Below are 27,262 nucleotides of genomic sequence, written 5' to 3' on the forward strand. Positions count from 1 at the left end.
AACTCCTGGAGCACAGCCAAAGCTTTTCTAGCAAAGCAGAAGAGTAAAGTCAGGCAGGCACTGCCTGGCTTGAAATACTTTTCAAACTTGCTCCTCCCCCGCCCCCCCAGAAGCTACACACACACACACACACACAATCCCACTGAACTCAGTGAGATTGGTTTTTGGTAAACTTGCTTAGGATTGTACTGCCTGAAAGCTAAATTATCCTCAAAAGTATCTTCCTGTGGCAGACTTAGAATACCCTCTAACTCAACATGGAGAAACACCCAATTTTCCATGTATTTCAAGATTTGATGGGATCAGCAGGCACCAGGCCCAGCACTGATTTTGACAACCAAAGACCCTTGAAAGGTCAAATGGAATTAAAAAAAACACAGCAGTGCATCAGATCTGTTTTCCTTTCTGTTAATTTGCTTGGTTGTCTAGGTCCAATAATCTTAAAAGACTCCCCCTGCCACCCCACACACACACACACACACACACACACATTTTCTGTTCCTCTGTTCTGTGCTCACATGGTATACAAGATTTTTAATCTTATGTAAACAAGGCATTTTATAGCATCTCTGACTAAAGGTTAAAATGCACATGTTTTCCACATCACAGAGAATGTTTTGTTTTCAAGTTGCTGTTCATCCTTCTCTCTGCATCATGAAGGGTTTTGACATGAACACTTGCTAGACAAACATTTTTAGAAGAGTTCTTCTGCTGGATGACCAGAATCCAGATACTCAAGAATGTGGATCAAACCCCTAATTTTGGCTTTCTATTCCTTTGCACTTGTGGTTTGCACAGAGGAACAATTTGCCTCCCGAAGGAATTTGCTGTCGGAAGCCTATTCTGCTGAAGATGGCAATAATTCTGGAAGAAATAGATCCAAAAGGACACTATCCGGGAGAAGTTATTGCAGGCTAAAAGGCTGCTGCCCAGGCAGAGATGATGGCTGTGCCTTAGAATACTATGCCAGAAATGCCACATGTTACTGTGATGACTTCTGTACTTCGGGTCCTCCTGACGCTGTGGACTGCTGTCCTGATTTCTGGACTGCGTGCCATGGCCGTGCTAGTGGGCAGCACCCAAATCCAGAGCTTATAAGAACCGTTCAGTTACAGCAAGTGGGTAAGTGTTTAAAAAGATGGTGCAACAACACTAGGTTAAAATAGATCAACATGCATCTTATCCTTGCTGCTACTAACCAATACAGTTCTACAAATTAAATGTTCATAAAACTCTAGAAGATATACCCATCTTTGAAGAAGTGCACTCTTAGGTTCTGCAAGAGGTGCAGTCTGTGAATTTGCAGACAAAAAAAGGGTAGCTTTTGTCTCATTGCTCTGTGTGTGTGTGTGTGTGTGTGTGATAGAGAGAGAGAGAGAAATTGATTCTAAAATCTCTGTGTAAAATCTCTGTGTAATTCTTTTGCTTCAAGAAAATCATACTGGTTTTTATCCTATCTACTTTGAGAATTCTCTCCCACAGTCACGAGACACAAAGATGATTTATTTGGCTGCATGGAGAAATGTAATATGCCATGTTGTTGTTGTTGTTGTTGTTGTACTGTTGAGTTGGTGTCAACTCCTGGCATCCACAGAGCCATGTTGTTTTCTTTGGTAGAATACAGGAGGAGTTTACCATTGCCTCTCTCACACAGTTTGAGATTATGCCTTTCAGTATCTTCCTATATTGCTGCTGCCCAATGTAGGTGTTTCCCATAGTCTGGGAAACATATCAGTGGGGATTCAAGCCAGCAACCTCTTGCTCCCTAGGCAAATTATTTTGCCACTGTGCCATTAGATGGCAATATACCATAGATCCCCTGTATTTTGGGACAGAAGAGCTACAGTATATAGAGTTACTGCAGGTATGGACAGACTTCAAGCTTGGAGGATCTACTTTGTTTTTTACTAGTGTTTACAGCTGGTCTGCCAACTGATGTGACATGCAAAATGACATCCCCAAAACTTGGGAAGCAGAGGCAGATGTAAGATCAGCTCAGAAGGCTGATCCAATTACCTACTGCACAGGTTTTCAAACTTGGGTCCCTAGATGTTGCTGGACCACAACTCACACCATCCCTAGTTATAATAGCCATAGCCATTGTGACTGTGGATGATAGGAATTGTAACTGACAACTCCTGACTCCTGAGGATGTGGACAAGCTGCTTGGAGCAGTATATCCTACTAGGGATGTGCAAAACATTTCGGATACAAAACATTTTGTACCCAAAACAGCCTGTTTCGGGTGTTTGGTAGACAAAACAAAACACCCATTTCCCAGATCCAAAAGTTTTGTATACAAAACAAAATGTCCCTGTTTCGGCTACAAAACGTTTTGTTGTTTCGGACCTCCATTTTGTAGTGATCTCTGAGTCAGTCTCCATTTTGTGTTTGACATCTCTTTGAATTTCCCACCCTTCCAGCCTTCTGATCGGTGACCTAAATCATGGGCTGACCTGCTGACAATTCCCTCCTTGTTCCCCATTGGCTCTTTTGCTTCTTGCCACTCTTTACTGACCCCACATTGGCCAGGGGAAGGGTTGCTAACCCATGGGGTGCTGGGTTCTGTTGTTTTCTGTGGTGTTCTGAGTGTAGATTCTCTGGTAGCATATGAGAGTGGATTCTTGTTTTTCACTGAAAATCTCATATGCTACCAGAGAATCTACAATGAACACCTCAGAACCACAAAACCTAGTACCCAAAGGCTTGTGGGTATGGAAGTGGTTGGCACCCTATGTGCACTACACAAACCCTCGCTCTGGGAAACCCCAGTGCCCCCCAAGTGGAATTATGGGGCTGCTGAAACCTCAATTATTCCCTATGGGAGAAATCTTAAAATGCACGTAAACTTCAACAATTCACAAAAGATCAGCCCTTTGCCCAATGGAGAGGAGAACTGGTCTTGTGGCTGAGCATGACTTGTCTCCATAGCTAAGCAGGATCTGCCCTGGTTGCATATGAATGGGAGACTTGATGTGTGAGCACTGCAAGATATTCCAATCAGGGGATGAAGCCGCTCTGGGAAGAGCAGATGGTTTCAAGTTCCCTCCCTGGCTTCTCCAAGATAGGGCTGAGAGAGATTCCTGTCTGCAACCTTGGAGAAGCTGCTGCCAGTCTGTGAAGACAATACTGAGCTAGATAGACCAATGGTCTGACTCAGTATATGGCAGTTTCCTATGTTCCTAATTTTTTTTTGAGATAATTCTGGAAGTTTCCTTGCCCCCATTGGGCACTACCACTCACCACACTCCACTCTGGGTCATCCCTTTCCCCTTGATTTGAAGCGATACATTTGCTGGAATCCCCATTATTCCCTATGGGAAAATTCTTAAAGATGTGTAAACTTTAAAAACGCACAAAAAAAAACAGCCCTTTGCCTAATTCCTTTGAAATTTGGGTGGTAGCTTCCACCCAGTGGACACTACCACCACCCACTCTTTTTGCCCTGGGACCCTTTTTAAAAATCCAAATCGATTCGGATTTGGAAAATTCAGCTACAAAACAAAACAGGGCTGATTCGGATTCAGAAAATTTGGGTACAAAACAAAACGGGGGTGTTTCAATTCGGATACAAATCGAAACAAGAAAATTCCAAAATGCACACCCCTATATCCTACCACCTGTTCTTTGGATCCTTGCCCAACGTGGCTGATTTAATCTTGCAGGGAGATTGTCTACACTGAGAGCTGGCCTAATTGATAACATTAATATCTCTCTGAAGGAGGACTGGATGCCACTTTGCTTGAAGTAGGCAGCGGTTGGTTAGACTCCTTCTTAAGAAGACCACTTTGGATCCCTTGGTGTTGGATGTTTATAGGCCAGTCTCCAAATCCTCATGGTTTGGTAACATGATTGAGAGGGTGGTGGCTGACCAGCTTCATGCTCTCTTGGAGGAAACTGTTTAGCTAGACCCATTTCAAACTGGCTTTAGAGGGGCTTATGGGGTTGAGATGGCCTTGGTGGGCCTGATAGGTGACTTTCACCAGAGAATTGACAGAGGGAGCATGACTCTGCTAGTTCTTTTGGATCTCTCAGCAGCTTTTGATACCATTGACCATGGTATCCTTCTGGATTGCCAGAGAGATCTGGGGACAGGGGCACTGTTTTACATATATATTTTTGTGTGTTCATCTGTGACAGCAGGTAATTGATTTTTATTAATTTTTGATGGTAATAAGCTTGAAAAAGATAAAGATAATATAAGTGTTACGTGTTTGGAAACTAATTAAATTTCTATATAAGTGTGTAAAAATGAACCGGATTTATTTAATGGACAATTTTATTTATTTATTTATTATTTATTCATTCAATTTCTATACTGCCCTTCCAAAAATGGCTCAGGGCGGTTTACACAGAGAAATAATAAATAAATAAGATAAATCCCTGTCCCCAAAGAGCTCACAATCTAAAAAGAAACATAAGAAAGACACCAGCAACAATCACTGGAGGTACTGTACTGTGCTGGGGGTGGATAGGGCCAGTTATTCTCCCCCTGTAAATAAAGAGAATCACCATGTTAAAAGGTGCCTCTTTGTCAAGTTAGCAGGGTTCCAAGTTAGCAGGGGTTAGGGTTACATTTCTACATTCATACATTTCTGAATTGGTAGATTTCAGATGGTGGCGCTTGTGACAGTTGCTCTTCAGACTATTATATGGAGCTACTATATCAGAGCTCCATTCTGTCACCAATACTTTTTAACCTCTACATGAAACCACTGGGTGAGGTCATAAGAGGATTTGGTGCTAGGTGTTATCAGTATGCTGATGACAACCAAATCTATTTCTCCTTAACATCAGGAAATGAAATTAGCCCCTTAAATGCCTACCTACAGGCAGCAATGGGCTGCATGAGGGACAATAAACTGAAGCTGAGACCAAGCAAGATGGAGGTGCTCATTGTTGGGGGTTGTAATCTTCATGATGGGATAGAACTTCCTGTTTCTGATGAGGTTACACTCCTTTAAAAAGAACAGATTCGTAGCTTGGGACCCAGGTCTCACCCTGGTGTCTCAATTTGAGGCTGTGGCCAGGAATGCTTTTTAGCAGTTGCAATTGAACCGACAATTCCACATGTACCTTGAGGAGAATGATGTGAAAACAGTGGTACACCAGCTGATAACCTCCAGGTTGGACTACTGCAATGTGCTCTATGTAGGGTTGCCTTGTATGTAGCTTGTAAACTTCAGTTAGTTCAAAATGTGGCGGCCAGATTGGTATCTTGGAGAAACCATATTATGCCTGTTTTTAAACAGTTGCACTGGCTGCAATTATGTTTCTGGGCATAGTACAAAGTGCTGATTATTATCTTTAAAGCCCTAAATGTCTTAGGTCCAGAGTACCTGAGAGTGTGCCTTTCTCTACAAGATCTCCACTGCTCATTGAGAACATCAGGAGGGGCCTGTGTTCGGGTGCCACCAGTTCATGCCACCAGTTCATCACCAGTTCATCGGGTGCCACCAGTTCATCATTCAGGGAAACATGCTCCCTGTTGATGTAAGAGGATTATCTTCCTTGGGGGCCTTCAAGAGAGCCTTAAAAACCCATCTTTTTAGCCTGAAAGGAAAGCCGAGAAGAGAACTAGAGGCCCGATTCAGCTAGTTGTTGTGCATTTCTTATGGTTTTAGAAACCTCCCTGGGCCATTTTAGGAAGGGCGATGTAGAAATCAAATAAATAAATAAATAAATAACCATCTGAGGACCCAGGTTTGAGAACCTCTGACCTGCTGCTTCTCATTAGTCCTGCAGTGAGATAAACGTAAATCTATATCTCAGGGCAAATTAAATATAGAATCCCCCCCCCACTTAAAGCCTGCAGTTGTTGGGGGGTGGAATCAAGATTAAGACTGCAGAACACAGGAAGGAGTTATTTAAGCCTTTTCTTGCATGACATGGCCTCAATAAAAACCATTGAAGCTCCCCTGCATGTGGAAGAGTGCAAAGCAGGGTCCACCCTGATTTGTATTTGAATGGGAGACTACATGTGTGAGCACTGTAAGATATTACCCTTACGGGATGGGGCCGCTCTGGGAAGAGTGCCTACATGCTTGCATGCAGAAGTCTCCAAGTTCCTGGCATCTCCCAGACAGGGCTGAGAGAGACTCCTGCCTGCAACCTAGGAGAAGCTGCTGCCAGTCAGTGTAGACAATACTGAGCTAGATGGCCCCATGGTCTGACTCAGTACAAGGCAGCTTCCTAGGTTCCTACGTTCCTAAGCTTTGGCTAAATCACCATTTCAGGAGTGGGGTGTGATTTTCAGCAGGAAAATGGCACGAGGTTAAAGAAAGGATTAACCTCTGCATCCTGCACATGGTCCTTGCTGAAATCACCCTCCCTGGATATGTGTGTGTGTTTAAGGGAAAGAGATGTTTTCTGTTGGAAGCCGGCCTCGTTAGCATGTGTTCCTATGAGTGGGTAGTTTGACCTTCACAGTCTGCTCAGTGCTTAAAGTCAATCTCATTGTGAGGATCAACTGCTTTTTAGATCATGAATTGACACTGAAACATTTTATTTAAATAAAAGTGTTGTATTTAAAGTAATTTCAAAAGGCAGAGGCTTCTGTTCTCATTTGCCTGAAAACAAAAGAGCAACAAAAGAAAATGTTTCTTGAAAAAGTACAGTGTTTTGACAATCCAGCCTCCTTCTCATTTAGTACTCTCCAGAGGAAAGGGAATCCCCATTGAATACAAATTGCATTTGGCTCCTTTATGTTCAGTAGCAGCCAAACCCTATCATTGCATTTTCTTCCTGCTGGCAGTCTGACAAGAAGCGGTCCTTGCCCAGAAAAATCCACGGAAAGCACTAAATTGTTACTAATAGTGGGAGAGGTCCCCTAATTTGAACTGATACGTATTGAGACAGCTCACATCTAGACCGTTGGCTGTCGAATTCAGTGGACTTTTTTTGTTAGAGAAGGTAGAGAAAAGGAAATAAGGCTGGCATCCTTCCCACTGCCTTCAGCAAATGAGTCTGAGTACAAAAGGCCATAAAACCAATTACAGACACCAGTACTGATCTCTCTGTGTATGCTATAAAACTGGCTCTTTCTTCTAAAAGTAAAGTAAAGTTGTACAGTCGAGTTGGTGTCAACTCCTGGCGACCCCAGAGCCATGTAGGGAATTATTATTTTTTTCCAAATAGAGACCCAAGATGGAACTTCTTTTGAGGGTGGTGGTAATATTGTTCTGAACACCAAATGTTGTAGGATTTTGTTGAGCGCCAAACCAACTTTGGATGCTTTATTAAATAAGAGTGGGCTGGGCCCCAAATCAGCTAAAACTAATGGTGACTAAAGCTGCAATTCTGTGCACACTTAGGGATGAAGGCTCATTGAATTCAGTGGGACATCCCAGCAAGCTCTGTAGTGCTCATGTCACCAGACTGTGTGCAAGGCATCAGCGTGTCTGCAGGGCGGCACCCATAGGCCATCATGGGGGGTGCGCTGAGAGTGATTCAGGGGGGTGCACTGAGAGTGATCATGCCTTTTCAGAATGGTTCTTCCTCCCCAGCAGGGAAAGGGCATTTAAATCTAGTGCTGCTTTTGACAACGAGTGCACCATTGCCCTCGTAAGAGCCCTAAAATAAAACTGTCTCACACAAGCACAATTTCTGATGGTGGGGGGATCTTGGGGGGGGGCACTATTTTCCTGTTACTCAGGAAAGGAAAGGTAACATGATGACCTCCAAGGAGGGGATATGTATATGAGAGAGGGCAAAAGATACTGAGGTGTGGCCTGCTGTAACCAGACCTCAAGGCTCACCCCGGCAAAGCAGTCCATGGAGACCCAACCAGCAGCTTGCTGCCAGCAGACTAGCACTCTCATGAAAGGGAGGACCTTAGGCTTGCAAAACCTTTGGTCTCCTGTCAGACTCCAGACTCATTAGTTGATTGCTTGATTAAGTGCTGTCAAGTCGGGGTTGACTCTTAGTGACCACATAGATAGATTCTCTCCTGGATTATCTGTCTTCAGCTTGGCCTTTAAAGTCTCTCAGTGGTGCATTCATTACTGTCGCAATCTAGTCCATCCACCTTGCTGCTGGTCTTCTTCTTCTCCTCCTCCTCCTCCTCCTCCTCCTCCTCCTCCTCCTCCTCCTCTTTACTTTAATTTTCCTCAACATTATGGACTTCTCAAGGAAGTTGGGTTTTCACATAATGTGTCCAAAGCATGATAGTTTGAGCCTAGTCATTTGTGCCTCACATAACGTGCCTCACATAATGTGTCCAAAGCATGATAGTTTGAGCCTAGTCATTTGTGAAAATTCTGGATTGATTTGTTTTATGATCCATTTGTTTGTTTTCCTGGCTGTCCATGGTATCCTCAAAAGTCTTCTCCAGCACCAAAGTTCAAAAGCATCAATACTTTTTCTATCTTGCTTCTTTAAAGTCCAGCTTTGGCATCCATAAAGTGTCACAGGAAAAACCATTGTCTGAACAATTCTAACCTTTTTAGGTATAGACATGCCACGGCATTTAAATATCCTTTCCAAGGCCTTCATTACAACCCTACCAAGTGCTAATCTGCAGTGTATTTCTTGACTACTGGATCCTTTACTGTTGATGATTGATCCTAAAAGGCAGAAGCTATCCACCACTTCAATGTCTTCATTATAAATTATGAGGCTGGTTGCTGTACCTGTTGTTGTTAGTTTAGTCTTCTTTACATTTAGTCGTAGACACATTTTTTCACTGTTCTCCTTGACTTTCATTACTAGAGCTTTGCAGATCATCCACACTTTCAGCTTTCAGAGTGGTGTCATCAGCGTAGCGCAGGTTATTGATGTTTCTTCCTCCAACTTTAAAACCATGCTCATCTACTTCCAGTACAGCTTCTCTCAGTATATGTTCAGCATGTAAGTTGAATAAATAAGGAGAAAGTATACAGCCTTGTCTTACTCCTTTGCCGATCTGGAACCAGTCTGTTTTACCATGTTCTGTCTAGACTGTGGCTTCCTGACCTGTGTATAAGGTTCTCATGAGAACAATGAGATGTTCTGGGATGCCCATTTTCTTTAGGATATCCCACAACTTGACATGGTCGACACTAGGGGTGTGCACGGACCGGTCCGGGGCCATGCAAGAGGCCTCTGGACCGGTCCGGAATTTGGCCAGTCTGGCAGTTCAGCGGGGGGGGGCTGTGGCTTTAAGGGTGAGGTGTAGTACTTCCCCCCCCCCACTGCTCTTCCCCCTCCGGTGCTGGACTTTTCTAAAATGTTTTTGGGGCGGCAGAGTTCCTCCCTGCTGCCCCTGCCCCCGTTGTTGTCTCCTGATTTTACAAGTAGTAAAAGCTGGCACCCGCATGCGCCCGTTGTGGTGCGCGTGCACCCATCACTGCTGTCGGCGCACGCACACCGCATACATCATTGTGATATATGCGGCGCGTGCGCTGGCGGCGACAACAGGCACACATGCGCCACTATGGGCACATGCGTGGCACCAGCTTTTACTACTTGTAAAATCAGGAGACAACAACGGGGGCAGGGGCGGCAGGGAGGAACTCTGCCGCCCCAAAAACATCTTAGAAAAGTCCAGCGCCGGAGGGGGAAGAGCGGCGGGGGGTGGGGTAAGTAATTGAATCTGGGCCAGTCACTTCTCTCTCAGCCTAACCGACTTCACAGGGTTGTTGTGAGGAGAAACTTAAGTATGTAGTACACAGCTCTGGGCTCCTTGGAGGAAGAGCGGATTATAAAATGTAAATGTATGTAATGTATTTCCATCCTCAAGGTCTTTACAGATGTCATTGTAGTAGTGCTTCTTCTAACAGCTTTCTGAAATTCCCTATTAAGTTCCTTCCTGAGGTCTTTATCTTTCTTGACTTTGGCTTCTCTCCTCTTTTTGGCAATTTCCACCATCTGTTCTGACATCAATTTCGCTTTTTTCTGTTTCTTGGTCTTTGACAGTCTCCTTTCACATTTGTCTTTAACAACTTCTTTGATTTAATTCCACAGTTACTCTAGTTTCCAATCAATGAGGTTCAGAACTTCAAAGAGGTTCCTGATCTTCTCCTTGGAAATGGTGGGTACATTCTCAAGATCATATCATGGAAATTGGATAGCTTTGTTTTTCTACTTTAACTTGACTTGGAACTTGCACATGAGCATTTCGTGATCTGTCCACAATTGGCACCCAGCCACCTTTTTGCTGTTATAACTGAGTTCTTCCACCTCCTTGCACCAAAAATGTAATCAATTTGATTTCTGTGATGTCCATCTGTATCTATAAGTGCTGCTTTGGTTGTTTGAAGAATGAGTTAGCAATGAAGAGATAATTGGATTGGCAGAAACTACTAAGTCATTCTTTTGCTTTATATCTGTTTCCTAGGCCATACAGTACAACTGTGTTCTCCTCCTTACCATTTCCAGCTTTGGCATTCCAATCTCCAACCACCAGCAGCACATCTTGCTTACATGTTCTTTCAATTTCAGACTGAACCTGAGCATAAAACTCATCAACTTCCACTTTTTCTGCATCAGTTGTTGGGGCATAGACTTTAAAAACTGTCATGTTAAAGGGTTTTCCATGAAATCTAATTTATATTAGTCAGTCACTGACCGCATTGTACCCAAGTACTGTCATTGCTATATCCCTCCAGACCATGAAAGCAACACTATTTCGTCTTTGTTTTTCGTGTCCTGAGTAGTAAATGGTATGATTTTCTGACTGAAAGTGTCCCATTCCAGTCCATTTTAATTCACTAGTGCCCAAGATGTCAATCTATAGTAGATTCATTTCATCTTTCACTGTGTCGAGCTTTCCCATATTCATGCTTCTTACGTTCCACGTTGCCACTGTAATTCTGTCTTTGCAGCTTCGGACTTTCTTTTCCCGCATGGCAACATCAGCTACTAGATGTCCAAAAGGCTTTAGCCTAACTGCGTCATAAACCCCATCGGTACTCTAAGAGATCCTCAGCTCTTCCTCAGTAGCATGTTGAGTACCATCCGACCTGAGGGGCCCATCATCCGGCACTACATCGACAATAATTCTATCTTGTCTATCCATGTGGTTTTCTTGGTAAAATATGGGAGTGGTTTATCATTGCCTTCTCCTGTGCAGTATGAAATGATGCCTTTGTCATTGTCACTAAAGTGACTGTCTTTCCCATGTCGCTGCTGCCCAATATAGGTGCCTGCTTGCTTTAGCTGGGCAGTTGGGAAGACCTTCGTGCCTTGGGTGACCCTACTGGGAGTATACCACCCAGCGTACTTTGCTCATCCCTCCTAGGAACACACACACACACACACACACACGCCACGATGAGGCAACATAGCAGGACTTAGTTGGGTCATTAGTTGAGCTAACCCAAAAGAGGGGGCCCATCTTGTGTGAGGCCACTGTTCTCTCTGGTTAATGATAGAACTTTTGCACAGTGACCCACTCTTCTCCAGGGAAGCCTTTCATGCATCCAAAGGATATTTTGATGCCCCATGTGTCCAGGTGTAGCCAGGTGGGCAGACTGGAGGGAAACAGGGACCGGGGACAGATCTTTACTTTCATTCAAATTTCATGGGTATGAATGGGCATGGAACGGGCATGATCTGGTTTCTTTCAGCATTCTTGAAGGATAACAAATAGAAAATAGTGTGTGAAGTGCTTTGAACACTTGAAGGAACTACACAAATGCTAAGTATTATTATCAGACTAGACAGACCTTGGTTGATTCAGCAGGTTATTCTCATTTTCTTATGGACTGTGTACCCCACTGAAACCAGTGGAACAAGTTAGTTGTGACAATCTTAACTCCCATTGTGGAGTTAATTCCACAATTAATGGAATTAATTAATGTCACAACAAACCTTAGCTGGATATAGAAAAATGTATTGGCCTACATGATGTGCAGCATTACAAAGCTGTAATGCTGTGCTCCGATGCTTTTTGCAGAAGTAGCTTTTCTGCAGCTTTCTCCATTTCCAGCAATGGGGAAACCTGCAGAAACACTGCTTCCACAATTGCTACTCCAAAACAGCATTGGAGCTGTCTTTGAAGTCCACACGGTCATGGGGTATAGCTCTACAGCTCCATACAGCTTCCTCAAGATGAACCTGTTTTCCCAGACTTAGCTGAAATTTAAATTTTAATGTTTTTATTCACTGAGATTTTTAAAATCTGTTTTATGAATTTTAACTGTTTTATATTGTTTTTACATTTGTTATGTTTTAACTTTGTACAATGCCTAGAGATGTCTATATCAGGTGGTGTAGAAATATGATAGCTAGCTAGCTAGCTAGATAGACAAAAATAATGCTGTGCAAAATGTCAGCTGTTCTTGGGAGTCATTTCAAACAAAAATGCTTCTTCATTCCAATTTCCATCTAATGATGCTGGGATGCTCTATGCAAATTAAGTACACAACAAAAATACTTTGGGTAAGAAACAAGGAATTGTTGCATTTTTGTGGAAATATGAACAATTATATTGGCTGAAGAGGGGCATATAAACAAATATCTAGAAGAGCTGTTGTAGACATGTATTTGAAAAACCTTTCTGGAGATCTACAGGCATGATGCATACCTTAATCAGCTTAACTGATGTAGAAAATTAACAGTTCTATTTCGCACAAATTATTCATTGACATATTATGCACAATTACTTCACTGGGAGCAATTTAATTGTTACCTTTTTCTCTCTCCTACTATTGTGTTGGCAGGTTGTTTCAAAGGTGGTCAGCATTATGGAGAAGGAACAATGCTTAAAGACAACTGCAACTCATGGTAATGGCATGGAGAGAAAGAAATTGAACTTTCCACTATAAGGGAGAAGTTGTCAGATAACATGTCATATGCTAAGTTGATGGTGACTTTATTGAGTTATATATTGAAAGGGCTTTCCAGGTTGAACACCTGCAAATTGGCTGTTCCACAACAGCACGAGGGGCCTTCTTGTGTAAGCATACACACACTGCTGTGCTGAAACAGCTTCTAGCTCCTTTGATCAGGGCTGGAGCTGTATGAGGAGAATTGTGCAAAGAGTGGGTTATGCCCCTAGTATCAGTAAAGATTTACATTGGTGCAAGAAGAGGTAGAGAGAAGATTTACTTATTTATCCCATCCTTTGTTCTCCAGTGAATTCAGGGCTTTGTGCCCCCCAACAGGAGGATACTGTTTGTCATCTTCCCGTTGGTGGTTTGCAGTGAGAGCCCTCAAGTAAATAGTCTACCATAAATTCTTATAGGTCATAGGTTTTAGAGTGACTCGGGCTTCTCCCTCTAGATAGCCCGCTCCTTGGCAATGCTGGTGGTGAGAGCCAGTTCCATGTCTAGGAGGGCTGTTGGTGCAAGAAAAGCCCTCCCCTCCTTTGGGTGCTGTTTCTGCTCTTCACAAGGGAAGATACACTGGAATTCGCCTCCCCTTGAGGGTTTGCAGGAAGGTCAGGAAGGGGAGTCTGTGGAGCATGTTCTCCTGTTCTGCAAATTCTATACTTGTGCCTGCCAGCAACTGATTATTTCCAAGCTGACTGTACTACCGGGCAGTTCTATCCAGTTTTATGTCAAATTCCTTTTGATTGATAAATCCAAGGGTCACTGTAGCAGATTAAAGCTTTTGTCTCAGAGCACGCTCATGTTAGGGAAAGAAATGCTGAATCATCCCTGCTGAGCTGCCTGGCTAGGCTTCTTCTAAAATTATTCTATATTCCCGGTAGGTTCAAAATGCCTCCACCGCCCTTCTTATCAACAGAGCTTGAACCTCCCTGGGCTTGGGGTTGAATCCTAGGGAAAACTCTCTTTATTTTGCTATTGGATAAATACAAAAATCTTCCACGTGAAGCCTAAATGTGGTGAGAAAACTTATAGTTTCTGAACATTTGAGGACGTGTTTGTATCAGAGGAATCCCCCTTCACACCATCCCACTTTTCTTGAGTTAAAAACCAACTCAGAGAGGCTTGTAAAAAGAAAAAAAACTTAACACAGTTTTATTCAATTACTACGGACTGCTTCCATCTGAGGCTTTCTCAGCTTTACATACAGTTAAGAACACTTAGTAAGATTACAAAAATAGATTGTCTTAATGCACGCTTAAATGTTTATAGATTCTTTTGCAATGCCCTAGGTAGGGTGGGCGTAGGTTAGTGTTTCTTATTTTAATTATGTAATGTTACAGGTAAACAATAATAGAACAGTATCAGGAATATGCAAAAGCACACCCAGAAAGAAATATAAGTTTCTAACACAAAGTCTGACTAAACAACATTTCCCTTAAATTAATCTTCCCGGAACCAAAGCCCTGGCGCCTTGCCTTGAACTCAATGAATGTCTGATGAGAACTGAAGCTTCCTGCCTTCTTGTCTTTCAAAGATCTGCAGAGTTATTCTGCTGCAGCCAGTCTCTATGGCCACGTCCTCCTGTGCACCTCCAGCCTAGTTTCTTCTAACAAACAACTCCCTTCTACTTGGCAGTAGCTCTCTAGGTCCCACCCACATGGTGTGCTGATTGGCTGAACCCTAGAGTTCACCAGTCTGTCAGTGCTTTTTCAATTAGGAACTCTGTGGCTTAAAACTGAAAATAAGGTGGCACCTAGCCTACATAACTGTGTTTGGGGGAAAGGGACATCAGAAACACAGTCTAGAGCCATTATCTATGACTAATTTGAGGGTCTCTCAAGAGTGCTGAATATCCATTAATCTTGAATAAGCCTATTAGCTTATTCTCATCAGCCTATAAGCAAGTCATGCTAATCGTCATAATAGTAATAGCATAATAGTAATAGCAAGTCGTGCTCATCAGCCTATTAGCAAGTCATATCTTTATACAGCAGATACAGATATGGAGGAATAGATAAGTGAGCATAAATGTTCTGCAGCATTTTGGGAAAATTAATACACTGATCATTTCAGGGCCACATGTCCTACAATATTTGTTTGGAATGTCAGCATCGTTTTCCTATGTCAATTTATTCTCTGTTCTGTTCATTTCAGCAAATGTGTAAACAGTAATTGGAAATGCTCTGATGAAACATGCCTTGTGCAACCCAGTTTAATTAAGAAAATCAACAATGGGAACTATGGGTAAGAATACTGTTTTGCAGCACTAAGATGCTATGAGTTTTCTTTAAAAAAAACCAAACCCAGACAAAACATCATGTGGTCTTTTTCTCTTGACACTAGGGATGCTAAAGCACTGTGCCCTCAGATGGGTGCCTGCATGGTATTGTTATTACAACATTTCATTTGAGCAGGCAGAACAAGTTGCATGCATGTTTTCAAGCTCATATTCATACTTACAAATAACACAATCAACATTCAGGCTGAAATACAGAAAAAAACCTGAAAGCTAACAAATAATTCTTCAGGTTTCTGTTTGTTTTTAAGATGGAAAACATTGATGTTTCCATTTATGTCTAGAAATGAACACGTTCATGATTCCTTATAGCTTACATGGGACAGATTTTTGTGTGCTAAATATTAATGTATGTGACATTTTCATAATGTAATGGAGTATTGAACTATGGATGCATTCCTAATATATGTCTATTTTCATATTAATTGATCCCATGGGGACAAAATGACATTGCCTTCTATTGCTATTCTATTGTTTCTATAGCTCACTGTGATAATACAGTATCACAGTATCAGTATTCTCTGATAGATTTATGTATTAATAAATGTATTAGTTTTTCAGATGCCACAGGACACTTTTAATGGGTCACAGTTCTTCAACTATTCTCTAAGGGTGATTAATCACCTGGTGTTCCAGTCTGCCATGCCTTGTGTAATAGTTAACAAAGTTGTGGCCCTTTTCTTCCATACTAAGTCTACGTGTTTTCTTGAGCTGGGGTCTGGGGACAATGTTTAATTTTTGTTTTAAAATGTTTTTAAATTGTTAGTTGTTGTTTTATTGTTTTTAATTTGTTTTAGCTTTTCATTGTTTTATAAGTTTGTTTTAATTGTAAACCGCCCTGAGCCATTTTGGAAGGGCGGTATATAAATCAAATAAATAAATAAATAAATAAAATAATAAACTATGTGCACTATTTTAGTCATATGGGATGCAAAATGCAGAACACAATAAGCAATAGTATGATCTATGTTTTCATAAGAGACAAGCTAGTAAGAGTGGTGCAGTGGTTAGAGTGTTGGACTAGAACCAGGGAAATCTGAGTTCAAATCCCCATTCAGCCATGAAACTTACTGGCCACATTCAGACATAGCAGGAACTGGATTAGAACTGCAGTTTGCAGTTAAAATTCTAGACTGGGGAATTGACAATCCTCCATCCCCAGTTTGGAAAACTCCAGAGGCAGGGTTAGAGTTTTCCCTCCCTCTTCTAAGTTCCCTCCAAGCCTGGTTCTGCTCACTTGTATAGCCATGCTGTCAGCAGGCTGTGGGCATGGCTTCACAGCTCTAGGCGTTCACTCACAATTAGCCAGGAGCTCAGGCGGTGTGTGATTACTGGCTGTGAGAGGAAATGTTATCCCTTTGCTCACAGGTCTTGTATCTACATGCTTATTTAAATATGGTTGTGATTGCGGGGTGGGAAGGGGTTTTTTTTCTACAGGTCCAGCATGTCCAGCATGAACCTAACCACCTTTGCTGCAAAGATCGCAGACTTCATTTCTGGCTATACAAATCAGGCACTCAAAAATGTAAAGAACATAAACAAATGAACATAAAGAATCCAAAGGATACCAATCAGTCTCTCAGTTGTTCAAAACAGACAAGGGGCAGACAATTTTACACGTTTGTACTGGCTGTAGAGAAGTAGTGCTTGGGGACTGTATATGTAGTCTGTTACACAGAGGCGTATCTAGGAAAAAATAGCGCTTAGGGCAAGCACTGAAATTGCGCCCCCTGTCCAAACATCTGACACCCATCTTTCAGATAACTTTACCATAATATCAGCTCAAAAATACATGTCAAGCTCGTTAATCTTTTAATATTTCAAAAACTATTTAGCAGTAGACTTAGCCAGACCAAAAAATGCTGGAAAACTACAAATTTCAGTATGCTGGGGCTCATGAAATACCCAATTACTATGTGGAGGTGTACTTGGAAAACTAAACAGAAGTGCCTATCTAATTCTCTACTATGCATTGTAGTATCACTATTACATAAGTTTTAAAAATAAATGGAGAATTTGACTTTTCCCAGATACTCTGGAAATACTTAAAAGATATGCAGAGTAAACTGTGTCACTGCTTGGAATATATTCTAGTATTTCAGAAAGACAGTAAAAATGAGAGAAAGAGAAAGAAACTCCCAGTGGGCCTTAATATTAAGGATTTCACACTGATTCAAAGACAAACTCACGATTAATAGCCATATAATTAAGACATCACATTTAACTCACTTATCACAAGAAGCAAAGTAAGAGCAAATGAATACAATCCTAGCTCATAAGCTTCAGCTCAGTATTCACAAGCCCTGATTCTCTGTACATAGTGCCAATCTGAATATGTGTACAGTGACTTAAATTTTTTTTAACTTGTAGCCCCTTCAGGGGGCTTCCTAAAGGCTGTGGGGGGGGGTCTGCAAAGGTTTCCCCTCCTCCCACTGGTCTCTAGGCCTCACAGGGACCATTTTAGCATGTGCAGTGGACATTTTTAAAAATAATCTTTTTTTAAAAAATGGCTGATGAAAACAAAATGGCCACCGTGCATGTTCAAATGGCCTCTGTGAGGCCTGGCATTAATTAAAAATTAATAATTTTTTAAAATGGCGCCCCCCCTTCAAGTGGTGCCCACTGCTTGTGCCCTACCTGCCCCACCCTAGATATGCACCCGTGTCTGTCTGCAAGACCTGGCTGTGCTGTTTACAACAAAAGGCAGGTCCCCTCATTTCAACCAGAGATTGACCATGGACATTTTGTAACACTTGAAGGCTGTTCATTCATTCATTCAATTTCTATACCGCCCTTCCAAAAAAATGGTTCAGGGCAGTTTACATAGAGAAATAACAAATAAATAAGATGGCTCCCTGTCCCCAAAGGGCTCACAATCTAAAAAGAAACATGAGACAGACACCAGCAACTAGGGATGTGCAAAAAATTTCGGGCACAGAACGATCTGTGCCCGAAATGAACAATTTCGGGTGATTCGGGGATGAACCGAATCACCCCCGATGTCCCCCAATATTTTTCGGGTACGAGCCGAATCACCCGAATTTCGGACCCAAAAAATTCGGGTGATTCGGTTCATGGTTGATTTTTGGCGATTTTTTGAAGTTTTAGTGACTTTGGGGCAGTTTGGGGGCATAGCATGGGATCTCGGCAAAAGGAGTGGGGTGGGGTGGTAGTGCCTAAGGGTTCAGGCTACCACCCCAATTTCAGGGGGATTGGGCAAAGGGCTGATTTTTGGTAAATTTCTGAAATTTTCATGTCTTTGGGGCAGATTGGGGCAGAAAGTGGGGCCTGGGGCAGAATAGTGGGGTGGGGTGGTAGTGCCTAATGGGTGGAGGCTACTCTCCCAATTTCAGGGGGTTTGGACAAAGGGGTGATTTTTTGAGAATTTTTGAAGTTTTAGTGACTTTGGGGCAGTTTGGGGGCAGAAAGTGGATCTGCCCCAAAAGAGTGGGGTGGGGTGGTAGTGCCTAATGGGTGGAGGCTACCACCCCAATTTCAGGGGGATTGGGCAGATGGTTGATTTTTTGGGAATATTTGAAGTTTGGGTGTCTTTGGGGCAGATTGGGGGCAGAAAGTGGATCTGCCCCAAAGGAGTGGGGTGGGCTGGTAGATAGTGCCTAATGGGTGGAGGCTACCACCCATCCCCAATTTAAGAGTGATTGGGCAGAGGGGTGAATTTTGGTGAATTTATTTTTATGAGGTTTGTCTTCATAAGGTGACTTCATAAGGCACTACCACTCCACTCCACTATTCTGCCCCAGGCCCCACTTTCTGCCCCAGTCTGCCCCAAAGACATGAAAATTTCAGAAATTTACCAAAAATCAGCCCTTTGCCCAATCCCCCTGAAATTGGGGTGGTAGCCTGCACCCATTAGGCACTACCACCCCACCCCACTCCTTTTGCCCAGATCCCATGCTATGCCCCCGAACTGCCCCAAAGTCACTAAAACTTCAAAAATTCACCAAAAATCAGGACTTTGCCCAATCCCCCTGAAATTGGGGTGGTAGACTCTACCCATTGGGCACTACCACCCCACCCCAAAATTTTGCCCCTGGGCCCCTTTTTACCCCCCCCAATCGATTCGGATTCGGATTCAGATTAAACCCGAATCCGAACCGAATCAAGGGTGATTCAGGTGACCCAGATTCGGGCACAAAACAGAACAGGGGTGATTCGGTTCGGGTCGGAGCCGAATCACCCGAAAACCCAAATTGCACACCCCTACCAGCAACAGTCACTGCAGGTACTGTGCTGGGGGTGGATAGGACCACTTACTCTCCCCCTGCTAAATAAAGAGAATCACCACATTAAAAGGTGCCTCTTTGCCAAGTTAGCAGGGGTTATTCATGTGCCATTGTAGATATAGTAAAATGCTGTGGCCCAAAAATGACACATTTAGATACTGCCATTCACCCAAATCAGTGGAAACTTATGGAAGGGGTCGAGCCATGTTATTCGGGATCATGGCTTTGCATTCTGTCCTCTGTGGATTGATTCTGGGTTGCCTGCTAACTCAATTAATAGCAGGGAGTGGAGATGTAATCTCTTTATGGATATCCATTGCTTGTTGGCTTTGTCGAGTGAAATGGTATGAGTTTTATTTCCAAATCTCATAAATAGCAACATGTGGAAGTCTTGGGAGAGGGGCCATAGCTCATTAGCAGAGCACCTGCTTTGCATGCAGAACGTCCCCTCTTCAATGTCTAGCATCTTCAGGCCATGCTGGGAAAGACCCCTGCCTGAAACCCTGAATAGAAGATGTGTAGACAACACTGAGCTTGATGACTCAGCCAAAGAGAGCTCCCGGGGTTCATCTGTGAATTGGGTGGAGTGAAGGCAGCATACAGAATGCTGGAACAGTAGGTTAATGACTGATTCACTATGTATTTATATTTGTGAGACAGGTGGAAAGCTAGCAACTACAGCCAGTTCTGGGGAATGAGCCTGAAGGGAGGTTTCCATTATCGTCTTGGCACACTTCCCCCATCCGCCGCTCTGCTGGCCATGAGACCAGTCACAGTAGGTATCCATTTTGTGTTTCATGTTCATGTTCAAAGGGCAAATGTCAACAAAGCTTTCCCCACCTGTAGTCCTCAGGCTATGCTTTAAATATATAACAGACTCTTCCATCATGCCAGGCACTGCACTGAAATAATTTGTCAGATGTAGGCTGTCGGCAGACCAGACCACTAATCTTTGTTGTGAGAATAAACTGTTTCCCCTGGAGTGCCACTGACTCAGACAACATTTGAAAGAATGGTCAGGATTTCCTAATTTGTTTCATAGAGCTCTGATGGATTTGTCATTCATGTATTAGGTAAGTTTGAATGTATTGCATTGGGGACAATGCCATTCCTTGCTCAGGCACACACTTGTGTACTGAAGGATCTCCATAGAGTGCAACAGAGCTCTGCTTCCTTTCTCTCCCATTTGGTGTGCTCACCGGACTCTAATATACCAAGCCATTAAAGCTGGGCCCTCGAGTCGGTGTTGACCACAGATTCATGTGGTTGTCTTTGGTAGAATACAGGAGGAGTTTACCATTGCCTCCTCCCACACAGTGTGAGATAATGCTTTTCAGCATCTTCCTATATCTCTGCTGCCTGATATAGGTGTTTCCCCATAATCTGGGAAACATACCAGTGGGGATTCAAACCGTCAGCCTCTTGCTCGCTAAGCAAGTCATTTCCCTGCTGCACCATTATGTGGCATTAGGTCCCCCTATATCCCTGTCCATCTGCCCACTTCTGCTTGGTCGAGGAACAGAGCTCAGAGCACAAGGGGCAGGCTGGATTGGGATGTTGGAGGTCTGCATGGGTCACCCTTCCCTATAACTCACAGGTGCACTGAGTGCCCATGTGAGCATGCGGCAGGGGGAAGGCAGGGAGGAGACAAGCAGCATTCTCTTACACACTCTAGGTACAGATGCTGTAGTCGGGAAAAATCACATTCTGCACATCTCTACAAATGAAAATCAAGGAAATGCACTCTCTCTGTTTTTCTTTTAGGGAAGCTTGGTAGCTGAAACAGACTTCCCTGAATTTTTTGTGGCCTGGTATGAATGGCCTGGGTGGATTCATGATCCTCTGGACCAAAGAAACTGTGCTGCATCCTGGGCTTTTTCAACTGCAAGTAATGTATTATTTTTATCTTCCTTGCACCCCAGAAATTTTGCATAATATGTATTATGAAATGCAGTGGTTATTTATTTATCATATTTCTATACCGCCTGATATAGACATCTCTAGGTGGTGCACAGTTAAAACACAGCAAATGTAAAACATTATAAAACAGTTAAAATTCACAAAACAAAACAAGAGGTAAAACAACTCTCAAGAGGTAAAAAAAAAGAGAAAGAAAAGATACAAAAAGGTGGCATCCATACCTCCTACCTACCCAACAACATCAGAAAGTAGGAACACCATTTTACTGTTTGCTTTTTAAAATGTAAATGTTTAAATATTTGTGTGAGCCCTTCCGATCCTTTAGGATGGAGCAGGATAACAAAGAAGTAAAAAATGCTGGAGGGAAAGACGGGAAGGCTTTTGTCAGGTGTTCTTTAGGTAGAGGACATCCTGTAGGCAAGCAGGTTGGAACAGATGACTCCATAATTATATCTTGTGTTTCTCCATCTCTCTCTTTCAATTGGCCAAACAGGCTGATCATATTTGTGAGTACAGCCATTAAGCCTGTCATAAGTAAAGAGATGCATGTATGGGAATAAAGAACTTTAAAGACCCTCATAGCATAGTAATGTTCTCACATGAATGAAAACCATATGGAAACAATACATTTTACTGGTTTCTCTGGGGCAGGATAAATTATATTGGTCCAGTGTGGATTGCTATGTAATCTAACTGTTTTCCATAAAAACAGGTGTTGCTGCAGATAGACTAGCAATCCATTCCAAAGGCCATTTCACAGACAACCTTTCCCCTCAACATTTGATCTCTTGTGACACCAGGAACCAACATGGATGTAAAGGAGGAAGCATACATGGTGCTTGGTCTTACCTCAAAAAACATGGGTAAATATTTTATTTATGACCATTATTAAAGTTTTAAAAGAAAGCAATAACACTTAGAGGAAAATAATTCATACACAAACATCTCAAAGCAAAAAATCCTCACAAAGTTCAAATGCAATTCATAATAAGTTTCTCAATAGGTGGGGATATAATTGGCAGATCTGAAGTAATGAATTAACATCAATATTTTAGGCAGTACACATATAAGTCAATATGAATTATATATAGTCCTATAAGCCATTCCTTTAATGTGCTGGTAATTTTATGGTGGAGACCTGGGTCTAAATGTGAACTCATCCATGGACTCACTGATCTCTTTAGGCAAATTGATCTCCCCTCCATTCTCCATCTACAAAATTAACATCATGACAGCCTCCCTCGTAAGACTGTAAAGAAGATAACTACTGTATGGCAATATTTTGAGTCAATATACAATATACAACTAACAGGAAATATTCCTGATCCAAATAGAACTAGATGAGTTAGAAAGATCAGGAGTTTATATTCATCAAATGTGTTTATTGGCTGATATATTTTAATATACATGTATTAAGTATGCAGGTGTGTGTGTTTGTGTGTGTATGTATTAAAATCCAAATAAATAATGATTCACAAAATATCTACCCACATAAATAACTGCTAAGTATTCTCACAAGGAAAGTTCCAGTGTGAGGTCAGCTGGATAGATTGGCAGGGGGACCAATCTAAAACCAGGCACAATGAGCTGAGCCTCGGCGTGAGGGCAGCGAATTGGCCAAGCAGGTAGTCATTTCAGCTTGGATGGCCCTAATGCAGGGGGCAACATCAAAGTGGTCTGCTGTTGCTATGAAGTCCCCAGTGTAAAGCACAAAGGGAGCACGAAGATGGTTCTGCTGAAGTCCTTGTTGCAGTCTGATGGAGTCCCGAGTGTAAAGCACAAGGGAGCACACTGGGTCATGGAGTTAGGGATACTTATATCACAAACTGTGCCTTGAGGGTACTTTTCTTTTGTCATACTTTGCTGAATAGGGTAGCCCATACAGGCTTCATTGTGCCTAATCGTCCTTCCTGGGTGGGAAGGTGTGTGAATCTCCTATTGTATTCAAGGCTGATTGTGAGGACAACTGGAGTGTGCAGGTGCGTCCAAGGGTATCCTGTGCTGGGAAGGGCTTCTTAATAGTTCTATCAAGAGTTTTGATGGGCACCTCATCAAAGTTACATCACTGATTCATCTCTATTGTAATGAGTCTGTTGTCTTATCTGCCTTTGCTTCCTGGCCTGAGTGCTTCATTAACAACATCTTCCTCTTGTGCGAGGAAGAGGGGAATTTAGATTTCATTCCAAGTCCGAAATGATCTTGAGTGCCAGACACTTGCAGTAGCTAGTTCTGGAGTCTGCTTAGCCAGGGTCCCCTCACAGAAAGAGGGAGTGTGGATCTAATTCCCCTTTCCAGTTTATGGGGCTTTCAGCCAAATCTAGGGGTGACCAGTCCACTGCCAACTAAGTGACTTGTCCCCATGTATAACATAGACTGGGAGCTCACATTGTGGTTCAGCTCCTGAGCATAGCAAAAGTGCAATCTGGAGATGCAGTTACAACAAGGGAGGCTTCTGGGAGCAGGTAGAATAAGCTCACCTGGTGACAGGCACCAATTTCCTAAATTAAGATAGCAAGGTTTTAAAGAAATGATTATAGGCTTAACAAAAAAATGAGTATCTAAAAGCTGTTCCCTGTACTAATTAGGTGTCAGCACTGCCATTCTGCTAGAGAGGGATATTATCCAGACAGAGCCGCCTCTCCTAAGAATCCAGTGTGGACTCCCCACACCATGGCATCATCTCACTCCATATGCCACTGATATGCCGCCAATCGCCCTGTATTTTGGCAGGCCCATTCTTCTAAACCAGGGGTTCCCAACCAGTTGTACTCCAGATGTTGCTGAACTACAACTCCCACCATCCCCAGCTACCATTTATTGTGACTGGGGATGATGGGAGTTGTAGTTCAGCAACATCTGGAGTACAACTGGTTGGGAACCCCTGTTCTAAAAAGAGGCCCCTCCACGCCTCCCTGCAAGTTAACGGCAATCTGTTTCTGCTTCAGGCCCCTGACTAAAAGTAGGAGCAGAGACACATCTGAGGGGCTGGACAAAAGGTGAAAGGATGGGCCTGCTGAAGTAGAGGATGCTCAGTGATGCACTGAGTACAGAGGGAAGTGCCCTGGTGAATGTCCTGTCCTGAAATCAGGAACCTACGAGGCAGTTGGGGTTGCAGCACCAGGATAACTCCTAGAGAGATGGAATGAGGCTTTACATCCCTGTAGGTTCCAATTTCCCCTCCCAGGCTTAGCCTCCTTGCCTGGACACCAGATTAATTTAAAGGGACAGTCCTCTGGCCCTTTTCCACTGCTCCAGTCCAGGCCCATTGCCGGCACTGTTGTGCAGGCTTGGGGAAGTACAATGTATGTGGTGTGGAAGAACCTAGTTCATTGGGGGCTTGGGCATGCTGATTCTGGGGTCTCTCTGCTGGCAGGCTCCAGCCTAGGGTCAGAACTTGAAGCTGAGAATGTTGGAGATTCAGCTCCAGATGGCCGTAAACCTAGCGACCTAGTAACCAATAACCCTAATGACCACTAGGGGCATTGGGGGTAGAGATAGATAGTTAGGGTCTCCTTCGCTTTCCTCTATGATCTCTCCTCTCTGATCTCTCTATGATCTCAATATATAGGAGAGATCGTAGACAATCATTTCTCCTCTGTGACCCCTATATTGATAGAATGTACTCAGGAACTTCCTGAGAATGACTTCCTCTCCCCCCTCCTTCTTCCCAGAATACTTCTAGCCCTCTCTCTGAGCACCATGCTTCTATAGGTCTCTTTCTGACCAGTTCTCTCTCTGACCAACATTTAGCCAGAAGTTAGATATAGTTCTTTTCTATCACAATGGACTTCTGAATAAAGTAGATTAGTTTAACCTTATAAGAATCTCCATGCTTATCATTTACAAGCCGTTGCCCCTGAGACTCTGTTAACTTCTGCTGTGATGGGAGTGAGTTAGCTCCTGAAATACTCTGCTATATAAGTAATCACCCCCAACAGAGACTGGTTCCTGCTGAGTATCAGACTCTATGCTACTGCTCAGGGCCAGGGTAATGGGCGTAACTTTGATTAGACAAGGGGAGACAGTTGTCTGTGGGCCCACTGCCTTCAAGGGGCCCCCAAAGACATGTCACATGACTCCCCATTGTCCACCCACCCAGCCCCAAGGACCCTCAGCCAGTCCTCCTGGCCGGCAATCTAAGCAGCCAGCCTGCAAGGTGCTAGAGAGCTCCTTCTCTCCCTGCCTTTCAGCTGATTGGTGGGTGGGCGGGGCTTCCAGAGAGGCCTCCATGCAGGCCTCCCTGAAGCCTGAACTTGAGTGCCCTGGCAGGCAAGCAAGGAAGGAGGAAGGCAGAGTGGCCATCGCTGGCTGCCCTTTACCCACCACAGTTCTCTGCAGACCCTCTGCCCAGCACAGACCAGTCTTTGCCTGCTTAGTAATGGAGGTATGATGTGAATTCCTTTTTGTGGTCGTCATCCCCCTCCATATATAAGGATCTGCTTGCCATAGGGCTTTGATATGGTTGGGGAGGAGAGACTGAGAAGTCTCTGAATATTTGAAACAGATTGGGAAATTTGCTGGGTTTTGTTTTTTTTAACTATCTAAAAAGTCCTATTAGTGTCTTGTTTCATGACAGAAAATTACAAAAACTTCTGGAACAAACAATATTTTATTCATTCATTCATAAATGCACTTATGTTCAAGTTGTTTTGCAATCCAGAAGGTCTGAGTGAGAACTGTGAAGCATGTGTTGTGCTTTTGTTTTATTTTTCTTTAAAAATGCCAAGCTGGTTGGACATGTCCAAAAACCTCACTCACACTATTTACACTGCATGTCATCAGTCAGTATGATTCTGTAATGATATGAAATGTTAAGGAGGCCCTGGACATACTGATTTGTCCCCCAGCCCCACACCCCACTAGGGATGACCCTGCTTCTGAGCACCTGCAGAGACTGGTTTTTAACTCAGTACAGTGAGAGACCACAACCAGCCCTGCTTCCACATTGGGGAGCAGGGAGAATGACTTTTAGGGCAGACAAGGACGTAACTTCAGGAGCTCCTTGAGCCCCAGCATGTCTTACAATTTTACCAAGAAGAATTCTTGGTAAAATTGGCAGATTCCTCATCCCCCCCTGCCCACCCTTTTTCTCCTGAGGAATGGTGCTAATTCTTGCTCTTTTCTCTGTTTCTCCCCACCTATCTTCCTTGCTTCAGTGGGACTTACTGGTCTCCTATAGGGAGTAAAATATGCTGGGAGCACAAATTGGTTTGGTTTGGTTTACATCCCTGAGCATGTGCAATCCTATATGCACTTACCAGTGAAGGATCTCAAACAGTTGAATGCAGAAGAGTTTATTTTTAAGTAGACATGCTTTCCTTGCTAGGAAATCCTTTAGGTTTCACTGAAATGTACTTCCAGCTAAATGTGGTTAGATTTGCTGCCTGAGGCTACAATTCTCCACACAGTTACCTGGGCAGGGGCGTAATGAGGCTGGAGTGGGACCAGAGACAAAATTTTTAAATGGACCCCTCGCTGATACATACACACTCACTTCACATGTGACTTGCCTCTGGGGGGCCCCTCGAGGTGTGGGGGCCCCCAGGCAGCCGCCTCCCCTTGCCTAATGGTAGTTACGCCCCTGTACCTGGGACTTTTACACACAGCAGGCTTTACTGCAAGTTTGCTGGGAGGCTTTACTGTGAAACTGAAGTTGTTCCAAAGAACCAACGCAAAATAGTGTATTTTTTTTACTCTGGATATAAATCAGGCTACACTCTAATGAGCAGTGAAAAACCTGAATTGTGTGTGAACTGCTCCCCAATAACTCTCAGGGACTTCAGGGTAAATCTGGCCAACATGTGGATGCAGCACCTCCATTCCAGAGGAGATGTGTGTTAAAGGGCTTTAAAAGCCCCGTGTGAAAAACCTCCTGGAATCAAACTTTACTGAATTTGTTCAGAATTCTGAGAAAACAAACATAGGCTCACACTGCATGGTTGAATGTCTCCTTTGCTAATCTGCAGCGAGGGACCCATTTTAATAATCAGTGTTTCTAATGTGTCCTAGGCATTAAAAGTAGCACAAATATATAGTATCCAATGTATATC

At 43.2% G+C, this 27,262-nt stretch overlaps 1 protein-coding gene across 1 annotated transcript in view; it reads left to right on the forward strand.

The window, feature by feature from the left end:
• The first annotated feature begins 740 nt into the window (after positions 1 to 740).
• TINAG (tubulointerstitial nephritis antigen) overlaps positions 741 to 27,262 on the forward strand; it is a 47,377-nt gene continuing 20,855 nt past the window's right edge. The window contains exons 1-6 of the mRNA XM_053279088.1: positions 741 to 1,122; positions 12,642 to 12,705; positions 14,907 to 14,996; positions 19,953 to 20,067; positions 21,057 to 21,180; positions 21,925 to 22,075. Of these exons, the coding sequence (XP_053135063.1) occupies positions 741 to 1,122; positions 12,642 to 12,705; positions 14,907 to 14,996; positions 19,953 to 20,067; positions 21,057 to 21,180; positions 21,925 to 22,075 (926 nt within the window). The remainder of the gene's footprint in view (positions 1,123 to 12,641; positions 12,706 to 14,906; positions 14,997 to 19,952; positions 20,068 to 21,056; positions 21,181 to 21,924; positions 22,076 to 27,262) is intronic.

Source organism: Hemicordylus capensis, chromosome 1 (assembly GCF_027244095.1).
Source record: "Hemicordylus capensis ecotype Gifberg chromosome 1, rHemCap1.1.pri, whole genome shotgun sequence".
Taxonomy (NCBI): domain Eukaryota; kingdom Metazoa; phylum Chordata; class Lepidosauria; order Squamata; family Cordylidae; genus Hemicordylus; species Hemicordylus capensis.